We start from the raw sequence: 11,417 nt of genomic DNA on the forward strand, positions 1-11,417 counted from the left end.
TCAATCTAGCTTCGACAATCATTACGGTTATAAGCGGTAGGCATCTTTAAATTATATACCATTCATTTACGTTCCTCTTTAGTGCAGATCAATGTTTTCGGAAAGATCAGAGAATAAGCTTTTTTTTTTCCTTATAGCTACTTTCAGCATGAGTCATCTACGTAATTCATTGCTGATACAGAAGGATAATATGGCTGAACCCCTCAACGGATTCTATTGTCACATTTTTTCTTCTAAATCTGAAACATACGGTTTGTGTCACTTTTCGCCGAAGCCTCAACCCTTTTTCGCTTTTATTTTTGGTTTAGTTCGCAGCCGTTCCTCTCTGTATAATGTTTACAGGTGCTGGCGCTGCGAAATAAATATAAAAGCATACAAGCTTCACGGAGACGAGCAAGCCATGAGTGATCAGCGCAGGTGTCGCCAAGTCCGCATTCTCCACCTGGCGAGGTGCGTCAGCCGACGCACCGCGGGTGGGAAAACGTGCCTCGTGGGAAACCCCACCGACAGGCCGACGTTACTACCAGGCCGCACAACGGGAGAAAGTACAGCCTCGTCAAAGTGTGCTTGAAACATGTCCGATCTACGATCTTTAGCAGGACGACCCGACAGGTTACGTAGGAAAAGAGTCATTGTCAACACCAGCATAAACAAGAAACGTGATTTTAAACGCAGCGAAAGTCAGTTTACCCGCCACTAGGTGGCGACACGATACGAGTGAGAGAGAAGGTGCCAGGAGAGATCGCCTGGTTCCCTCCCACACAGAACCGTTTGCCCCGCCCGGAGGACGACACGACAGAGGCACCGCCCCTACGGGCTATAAAAATCGGATCCTCTCGTTGATCGGCTGCAGTTCCACGCTACAGTCTGTCGTCGTTACGTCCTGAACAAGTTCGTGCGAAGTACTCCGACAGATACCGTGGCTGCTGTCCAACTTGCATTCGATTTCGGCTCCCGACTGATTCTTCTTCAACGGCGTGCTCGGTTTCGTTGGATTACTCCTTCACCGGTACCCGAAAACGACGCCAGGATCCCTCAGGCATGACTATGAAGGCTCAGATGGATCAGCAGCAGCAAACCAGCAGCCTGTCCAAGGTGGCGAAAGGCAGAGCCGGACGCGAGGCGCGCGAACTGAAGCACGGATCCATTCAGGCCCTCCTGGACAAGCTTCAAGACCTGGTACCTAATATGCCGCGCGACAAAAAGCTCACCAAATTGGAGGTGGTGCAGAACGTCATCGACTACATCATGGACCTGGAAGTGGCCCTCGAAGCTCACCCCGTGATGTCCAATGCCGCTGCGGCACGGCAACCGCTTGTCGTTCTCTCGGCTCCGAACAACGCCGCGGGAAACAGCTCCTCGGAGGAAGAGGTATGGATGCTTGCTTTCTCCTATTTTCTGCCCTAACTCTACAAGCTTTTTTTTTTTTTTTTTTTTTTTTTTTTTAACGACGTTGTCAGTTGTCTTTGGGTAATTTATGCCGTTCACTTTTCTGGACATCTGATGTAGTGCACATTTCCCTATCGTACGAATCACGTCAATGAGGGGACTAAACAGTACGAGACCTAAATAGCACTGCATGACAAATCTTTCTTTTCATTGAGTGAATGCCGCGCATTGCTTCAGTCACCATGCTCGCAAATTTTTTTTCTCTCAAGCTTTACCAAAAATAAAAACTACTTTTAGACTAACGGAAGTTGGGCGGGCCTAGAAGAGCAAACATGACTGCGGCAAAACTCACGGGGTTGATTTTTTTTTTTTTTTTTTTTTAACGCCTCCGGCTTGCGCTCCTTCGTTAGACGTTGCAGCCGGATCATCAACACGGTGTACAGGTTTGATATGAGGGCTTCTAATGCACACAGGAATCGGGGGATACGTGATCGTTTAGGTTGTATCTCTCGGCTAGTCCATTATTCACTAGGAGCTTTTTTTTTTTTTTCGGTGAGTCATCCGCGTTTCTGTACTGTGTTTGCCCGCTCACTAGTCAGTCTCGCCAGCGATTCCTTGCATGTATGTCATTTATTAGCTTCATTTATTAACTTCACACTGACGCCAAGTCTTGCCTATCGCTGCATTGGGCTTCTGAAAATCGCCTTCTTGAACCCTGAAAACTGCTATTTGGTTGCCTATGTGATCGCATTTCTTTACTCGGTGATAGCGTCGCTCTCCTGCTTTTGCGAGGCACATAAGTTTACTCTAGGCGTGCTTTCTAATGCGCGTGTTTTATAATCATTTGCAGGTCACCCACGATGAAAAACCAGTGCGTCACTTCGCCGAGTTCGCACCGTCTTTGGTCCCACTGTCCAGCACTGCACAGCGCCTAGACATGTGAAGCGCCTCCACCGGCGTTTTTCACTGACCATGGCACGGGGCTCGGTTTAGGAGTCTCCAACCGTCGCTCCGCCAGCCCCGGGCTTCCTCTACTGGTCCCTGCTCTAAGGCCCAATGAATGCACCCAGGACCAAGGGACCTTGTACAACCATCAAAGGTCCACCACCCTTGGACATGCGTCGGTGTCAGCCTCCGGGTTTCCGGTCTTCGCCCATCACCGCAAGAGCTGCGATAACCCTGCCGCCGAGTGGCTCCGATGTACTGACACGGTGCTTCACCTATAGCTCAGGTTTGTGGAATATTGTATATGCTCGACACGCTCAGTACTGATAGTATAAGATTCGATGGCCCAGCACAGGCCCATAATAATAAAAAAAGGAAAATAACCTAAATATATTTCATATTACCGTGCTGCTTGCGCGTTAATTGGCGCTTTATTTGCGCTGCATTTCTTTTTTTTTTTTTCACATTCCAGCTCAAGAAAATAATTAGACGTACCTTTCGTTTTTTATTCGAGCGTACTGACCCAGCCTAAACTGAACATGCAGTTGTACTTTTGTCTTGCGTTTACATATACAGCCTTCATTTGCACGCTGAGCATGTATCTCGTCTTTTTTTGTTTGTTTGTTTTCTTCATATCCTGTCTTTTTGTTGCAGGAAGGAACGTGATTCACGCTCCAACCAAGCTGCACACAAGTTCACCTGGTGGCGACGCCAACATTTTGCCTCCGCGTCGTTCCAAGTGCTGAGGAAACTTTGTGCAGGTAAGCTTGAGTCCTGTGTTAATGGTGGATGCGACGTACCGTGTTTTCCCGTAAGCACTGTGGCTTACTGGCGGCTATTTTGATTGCAGAGCTTCGATACCAGGGCACAGCGAGCTCTTTCGACGAAGCACGGCTATGGTCGCGTTGGCGTCGTGCATCCAGCAACTAAGTGCTGTGCATTCGCCTCTCTATCCTGCGCTGCTGTCTCTTACCCCTTGAAACAGGACGTCGATCACAGCTAGGTGAGCACACCACTAAATTTGATGACTGCGGTATATAGCTAGTTGATGCACGTTTGTAATGATGAAATTATTTTCGTCCGTTATGGGGAACTAGACCGGGTCTTTTCACACCTTTTTTTTTTTTTTTTTTTTTCGGAACCGAACGTTTGTTTGTATCCGCGTCTCTTTGTCTTCTAAAGTTGGTGTTCCGAAAGGTACCAGAGAGGTCCCAATCATGTCGCGGCGGTCTGTGGTAAAGGTAATTTAACATGCGAGCAAACTGCCAATTTCTGCCGCGGAGACGCAAACCTGTTTTGAGCTGCATGGCGGCTCGAGTGACGCAGTTAACAAGTTGGAAATTTTTCGCTGTGGCGCTGCAGCTCATCGCTCAATCAAATTTTTCGCTGTGGCGCTGCAGCTCATCGCTCAATCGCTCGCATGTGAACCGGCCTTTACGCTAGTCTCTGCGGTCGTGATACGAAAGCAGGCAATGATCAGTGAGGTCATAACGATGATATTTTGAAAGTGTGAGGGAAAATAACAATGATTCAGAGAAAAATGTAGCAGTAACGTATCAAGGGTGCTTATAAAGGCAGCTGTCATATATAGGTGGGCATTTTTACGCCTCTCTTATCTGGCTGTTTTTTTTTTTTTCTTGTTACGATTTGCAGGTTCCTCATCGAGAACCCAAAGCCAAGGAAGAGCAAGCAGCCCTGCCGTTTACCGCTGGGGATGCTGTGATCGCCCGTTCCAAAGGGTGCGGCCCCATCGCCATCACCACCGCGCGGGGGGTTTGCGAGGACTACTTATTTAAAAGCACCCTTGCTGACTATGCCTCTCAGAGCAACAATAAACTGACACTACTAAGAACAAATCACTGCATTGTTGTTCTGACTGCATTCCGTGCGTTTCTCAATGCGTACCTCAAGAGCGATGTTGAACTTGAAAACATAGCGCACATATGTTTTCACGGATGGCACGACACGCCGCCTGCCCCGTCTATGTATAACATCTGTGTCGTCCGTGTCTATATATGTGTGCAATGTTCGCTATGTTTTCATGAAGTCGTTGCCAACTGCACAGACCAAACATTTGATGTCGGGCGTTGGCGGGTCTAGGCTGAGGTTCGATTTCCTTAGAAAATTTGCACTCAAAAGTCAGGATCTACGACGCTCACGCCAGCAGATAGATAGATAGATGGATTTATTGAAAGGAAACTATTCCTTGGACATGTTTGTTTGGGCACGGCCGGTCTCGAGGGAGAGAGCGCGCGCTCGAAAAGCGCTCTCTCTCTCTCTCGAGACCGGCCTTGGTTTGGGCAATTACGATGGAGAAACTGTACACATTCAAACTTCGTAGCTGCATGCACACCTTAGTTGTTATAAGAACGAAACTAAGTTTCCCAGCGTTGGCACATATCGGCTAGTGCTTCGAATTAAGCGAGGTGTTCACGAGTGCCTTTGAATAATTTGTTCCCGTTGCGAGGGACGCAAGAAAGGTCAGAAATAAAATAGGAAGTGGTCAGATAACTGCAAAAATTCCATCAGTTCACATTTGGTAGCTGTATCTATCCGTCATCGTTACGCGGCTGCATTAACTCTGCTTCTATTTACCAACGTGATTTCATTACCGAGAAAACAAAGTATGGAGACTGTAGCTGTAACATCTTTCTTAGCCTATGTAATCCAATTTTATCCTCGGAAATCGGTTGCTATAAAGGTTTATTCATTAAAAAATTCGGGTAACACTACAATTGCGACTTACAGGTGTGACGCGATAGCTTCGGTCCCCTCTTCAGCGGCTGTGGTCCACTTCGCATGTCACGAAATCAGTTTACGTCACATATTTGAAGGTCACGATGACGCTTGAGTAACGTTGTGACCTTAAAATGTTATGTTTTATCAAGAGAATATGAGATCCCAACTCTCCACCGCTCTCTCTTCCCCTCTTTAATCCCCTTATCCCTTTTCCCCAGGGTTGCATAACCAACCGGAGGCCTTTCTGGTTAACGTCCCTACCTTCCATGCTCATTCCTATCTATCTCCACCACTCCGGGCATTCTCACTCAAGACGACGCAGGGTTTTCAGCTGAATGGGCTTTTGCGTTTAAAGAAACTGATTAACTGGGATTCAGAAATGAATCGTATACTATTTATATAGCTGGGTACTTAAATCCCTGTAATGAAATGAAACGTGCACGCAGAACCAATCCAACTCGTCGCGCTATTTTCTTTTTTCTGTAGCTTATGAGGGACAGGACTGAGAAAGGCTGGTGACACTTGTGATGGGCTAACACATGACTTTCTTTGGTCGGTTAAAAACGAATCGGACAGACGACGGCGTAGCGAGTGCTCTTGTGACTACTCCAACTGCCACCGCTTTCTTCTGAAGTTATTTTCTTTTTCTTCATTATCCGAGTCCATGCCTTTTCGCACATTTCAATTCTTATTCCCCTTAGTGAATGCATGATACGATCCACGTGTGCCCGAGAGAATATGTGGATTGCTGTCACATGGCGCTTTTGAAATCTTCACTCACATGGCCCCCTCAGTGACGGCGCCAGCATCATATTCGTCAAGTGTCGTCGTAACTGCGCGTGCACTGTTCCTTGCAAACGTCGCTGCGATGGTCGGGGCGTCTGCAGTTGTAGCAAGTTTCAGCCTAGGGGAGGAAAAGGTGGTAGAGGTATTCAGTTCAGTCGTTCATTCGTGTCCGACTCTTCGTGACCCTATGGACCGTATCACGCCACGCTTTCCGGTCTCTCACTATCTTCCTAACATCACATAACTGGCAGAGGTATTCAGTTCATTGCACCGTAGAAGCGAAGCTGTTTTGGGACCGTACTGGTGCGTACGAAGGTGACAAGAATGGGCTTCGTACGTCCGAGTTCCCTTGCGTCGGTGTTCTCGGGACTCTGGTTGAGTGCTTTCATCTCGGCAAATATCTCCTCCGAGGTTTGGTCGTAGATGGCGTTATCCGGTGGGGCAATGTACGGCCTCATCGGAAAGGTTTGGTCGACAATTCTGATCTGCTCTAGCCGCACGTATTGGAGAGCTTGGTCTTCAGATGGTGTGCTGATGGTGAAGGAATTGTGTCGGGGATTGATGTGGATCGCGTCTTGTTTTCGGACGATCTCCGCTGGGAGTTGGAGTGCGGTGGTAACTAAGGAAAGGATGTATCCTCCGTTGTGCTTTCCGAAGTCTAGGCCTCCTACCGGTAGAAACACAATTTTTAACTCTTGTGGCGGGAGTTTTGACAGGGGTGCCTGACGTTTCACAAAAGTTGGAGAGGACTTGCCTTGTTCAGACTGCTCCGGCCGGTGGTAGAACGGGCGTGCTTGTAGCGGCCTGCTGATCGGTTCGTTGACAAGATCCAGCGATGCGCCGAGCCTCAATTGGCCGGTTACATCTCGTTTCCGTCTCAGAAATCAATGGTGTAGGTTCCATCCTGTCGTCTCCGTCCGCCATGTCGCGAGTTGCGACGTCCCGTACTAAAGGTAACGGAAAAGGGTACGAGGATCAGCAACACGAATGAGCAAAAGTACACTGAGCTGTGGGGATTCGTGGTGGCAGTCGCAACAGCAGAGCGAACGAACGCTCACTGTGTCTACGCAGCTATCATGTTTTTGTAACTTTCTTTCCTCTTGCATCCCTCCCTTCTTCTGCACGTGCACTTTCTTGAGGAGGCGTCACATGCCCCACCCCACACCGGCTGACAGCGCAAAGCCAGCAGGGGGGAGCGGATCGATGCGGGCCGTCGGCCAAGGGGCCCAGGTGAGGGCCAGACACGCTGGCGCCAGACTCTCCCTCTCCCACGTCCTCCTCCCGCCCACTCGTGTACACAGGAGGGCAAGAGACTTGCCGATCCTCTTGCGTTGCCTTTCACATCCCTGCCTGCTCTTCTTGTCACATTTGAACAGTGAAATGTGTGAGGAGGAAAATTTTTTATTCATCGTCTGATAATCTGTGGACTGACTGACTGACGGCACGGTTATTGGAATATCTGCCGATGATTTTTACCTGGTTACGTGCAACGTCGTAACCTAACCATTCATACTTCGTTCCGTGCATGGGCCACCGCATACGTATTCACCTGTATACGTTGCTGACGAATGTAAATTGTGCGAATTCATTGCGATCGCGTTTGACGTCGCCTCTCACGAAGCAAAACTAACCGGAGTCGCGAAGGACGCACTCTGTTTGCACGGTTGATATTGCAAATTTTAAACTCGTTCTTGATTGAAGAAAGAGGAAGCGCTGTCCTGACGTATTAAGGCCGACGTATGCCCTTCTACCTTTTATATATCCGCGGAGGCTGAGTCATTATAGGGCACTCGACTGCATTACGTAAGCATATATTAAGCGCTGCTTGTCTAAACATAACGAGCCCCGTACAAAGGTGACAAAACTTCCGGGGAAAAAAAAAGTAGTGATAAAACTGTCTACTGTGCCCGAATATTCAGCAATGAAAAAGAGCGGGAATACTGAATGGAGCGTAAACCGAACTTGACGGCATCTCGATTCGTATGCAATGTCTGGAGCATTCGTGCGCCCCTACTCTTTACATTTCTCGGGAAAACTGTTTAAGCGTAAACAAGTTATCAATTTCTTTTGTTTAAGTTTGACAGCACGCAACCTCTGCGCCTCCCTTTCCCTGCTATGATCGTTGAGCCAGCAGAAGTCATATCCAGAGTTCTCCCAACAATATGCGAGTATCGGCTCTGAACGAAGACTAGGAAGATGGCGCTGAAAAAGAAAATAAGGAAATCTTCGACTCGTGCGGATGAAAATTGGAAGACACCTAGCATGCCGTCCGCATCTCCCCCCCCCCCCCCCCCCCCACACACACACACACGCGTACACGTGCGCCTGCCCGGAGCTCGTCTGTACCCCGTCAGCCGAACGCCGAAGTCAGCCCAAAGCATGAAGCCACGACGGCACCTGACTCTGTCCAGCTGGGAGCCAGACAGTCTGGCGCCAGACAGGACAACGACGCCCGCCCTCTCCTTTGCACGTGTGTGTGCGCCACGTGTGCTCGCTTGAACGGACGGACGCTTGCCATTCTCCTTTTCTCCTCGCCTCGTCTGATTCCCCAAACACCTCCGCCCTCAAAGGGGGAGCGTCGCCTCCCACGGTGTCCCATGGTCGTCCCAGGGTCCCGGTACGATTCTGCTACGCCACTATGCCGGAGGCTGCCCCTTTGCTTCTCGGTTAAATTTGGCGTCAACCTCCCGCCACCTGTGAACATCGTTTCAAAACAACGATGGACTTCAGAGTTGGAGTTGGCTGCGGGATGGAGTACCGTGTTACAGAACACTGTAGCCGGAGGCAGTACTTTCTTGCTGATGTTGTCGCTTCTCGGCTGTGCATTAAATGTTCTTTGCATTGGCTATATTTTTTTTCCGCTCAAAATGTCAGAATATTGCACATGGTCGCCCAGCATGAAAGGCAACTACAAGTTAGCACAAAAATACGAATTTATTCGTAATTTCTCCACTAAAGTTGGCAATGACTTTGTGATTTATATTTACCAAGAGGAATTCTGGCTACTAAATAAGAAAAAGCCTGCTTGACGCACATAATTACGGAGTAATAGTTTATTGAATGCTGAGACCTTGTTCCCTTTCATATGAAGCGGCATTCTGTACCGGGTGTCTAAGCTAACTTTAGCCAAGGGTTCAAAAATTTAACCATTAGAGATAGGCCAGAGAAACCACTTCTATACAGCTGCCAGCCATCTGGCGCACCAAAGGCAATTTTTTATTTTTGCAATGAACTAATGAGTAATTAAAATAATTTTTATAATGCAATAAATATTGCCTTTAGATAATAGATGTGACTTGCAAAGTTGGGGAGCTCCTTTTGAAATCCCCATTCCATTTATTTCAGATAAAGAAAGCCTCACGTGCATCGTCTTTTCAAGCTCTAAAGAAAATAAACAAAAAAATTGTTCAAATCCAGTATCAGATAGCATACACGAAGGGATCTCTGCAGCTGATTCTGTATATAGCTGGAACAATTTTTCTTTACTAAATAACGCCGAGAATGCATGCGCGGCACATTTAAACATCCCGAGATACTTCCACAGAACCTGTTTTTCAACAAAAACCGTGAATCGGACAAACCGTATAGCGTAAAAGCTCAGGCTAAAATGAGCTTGTTATCAAAACAGAATTACAGAGCACCGCGATTTATTGAGTACGAAAGATATAATTAATTCGAGTACTTTTAAGGCCTCTACAAAAACCGTTTGGACAAAATAATTAAAATATATTAGAGGGTTTCTCAGCACTGTGACTATCCCTCAGAAGAGCAAGAAGACTGTCACCGGCGCTGCTGTGCTCGACGCGGTAGCTTACTTGAACGGAGAGCGGACTATGCGCATCTCAAGGCATCAGAGCTAGAATTACTCATTACCATATTATAATTTTCAAAAGAGGTTATTACTTATCTGCACGAATATAAAGAGAGTATTTTTTTCTGAGTTGATTTCCTTCAGCGCGCACATCGCGTTACCGAAAGCGAGCTTAGCCTTCTGGCTCAAAAGTGCGCAGGAGAAGTCTACCTTTGTTTTTACGAAACGTTGCTGAGGCGAAGCGTGCAGCATGTGCGGCCGGGTCAGATACAAATGATTGGGTATAGATAATTGAGGCCTGTTGAAAAGCAGCGAGGGATAGGTGTTAGGTGGAACATGGAGGACTTGTGCGACAGCGGCGTGCTCCCAATTCCGGCCGTGGCTGGCGAAGCAAAGAACTGTTGCTACAAGGTAAATAAATATTAGGTTTATCTCTGATGATTACTTTGATGCGTTTATCCCAATGAGTGCTTTTAAGGTAGGTGGAAGGGGGTGGGGGATGCGGGGAACCTTGTCTGGGAGGGGAGGGGGTGATGCAGTATAGTTTGGGGAGGATGCAGTTGAGAATTTTGATGGGGGTGGTCACAATTCTTGACCGTGGATATGGAGAGCGGTGAGGTGGGCAAAAGGTGGTAGTAGGGGAGGTTCGTTCAAACCAGCTGCATTATTTATAGAATTGCACACTTCAGAGAGGTTGCAGCATTATGCTGGAGCTGCGACGAAGAAAACTGGACAAGTAGTGAGACGAGCGTCGCGCATTTTAATAAACTTAATGGTATTTTTCGATCCAAATTTTGAGGTTATTAATCAGGGAATCGCAGATTGCAGTGATGCTAGATGAACGTCCTTGTCATTTGTTTGTTCGTTCCTTGCAACGACTTAAACTCCGACGTATTTCATGGCGGAAAAACGATAGCGCTAAGCTGACACCGATTGAGGATGGTGCCGATGGGATCCGAATGGTAGGCAGTCTCATGAGTCATGACTCTCAGATCAATAAAGTGATAGGATGCCAAGAATCCGGAAATGAGAGCGTAGCCCCCTCCTTCGGAATAAGCACTACTCTGCCTCCGCAAAACGACTAAGGTTTAAAGCCCTTGCGGAGAATTAAATTTGTGAGCTGCACTAACAAGTCCCCAAGAATGTCAAAAACTGCGGGTAAGAACCGGCAAATGACACGTCTGGCCCAGGTGCGGACGTCTGCTTCATGCCTTGGAGCCAATTTAACACCTCATCGATCACGACCGGGGAGCACAGCTAGGTCGAGAGCACAGCATTTTGACGACGACCTCTTCAGGAAATGAAGGCAAGCTTTCATAGAACTGGATTACTTTTTCATCGAAATAGGCGTGCTTGCCAAGGTCTTGCGACTGGAGAAATTCTGCAAGTATTCTCGAAAAACTCTGCTAATGTCCGCGGCTTCTGATGAGGGTGGCGGCAGTACTGAAGGTCCGTAACCTTTCCTCGAGGATGGGGTCGTACTGGAGACGAAGAATCTGCAGGTATTCTCGCATCACGAAGGTGAGGTCAGGATGCCGTCTTCTTTCACAATGTGCATTTGACACAAGAGAGCGCGTGCAGCGCTCGCCGGTAGACCGGTTCTAGCGGACGTACTCGCGCTTGGCAGGCGACCGACGCCCGACGGCAGCGTCTGTTGCCTTGCTTCGCAGCGCTCCGACCGTCACTATTGGACTCCTTATCGCATAGCTACTTTCAATACCATTGGAAGCCAGATAGCTTCCGTGCC

The 11,417-nt window shown here is 48.0% G+C and overlaps 1 protein-coding gene across 1 annotated transcript; it reads left to right on the forward strand.

Moving 5' to 3' along the window:
* Positions 1 to 864: 864 nt before the first annotated feature.
* LOC146179061 (uncharacterized) lies at positions 865 to 3,213 on the forward strand. The gene is made up of 4 exons (XM_084579842.1): positions 865 to 1,371; positions 2,240 to 2,620; positions 2,989 to 3,095; positions 3,185 to 3,213. The coding sequence occupies exons 1-2, from the start codon at positions 1,042 to 1,044 to the stop codon at positions 2,330 to 2,332; spliced, it is 423 nt and encodes a 140-aa protein (XP_084435968.1). The 5' UTR covers positions 865 to 1,041; the 3' UTR covers positions 2,333 to 2,620; positions 2,989 to 3,095; positions 3,185 to 3,213.
* The last annotated feature ends 8,204 nt before the right edge of the window (positions 3,214 to 11,417 follow it).

This window comes from Amblyomma maculatum, chromosome 9 (genome assembly GCF_055883805.1).
Source record: "Amblyomma maculatum isolate TAMU_Amacu chromosome 9, ASM5588380v1, whole genome shotgun sequence".
In the NCBI taxonomy this organism is placed as follows: domain Eukaryota; kingdom Metazoa; phylum Arthropoda; class Arachnida; order Ixodida; family Ixodidae; genus Amblyomma; species Amblyomma maculatum.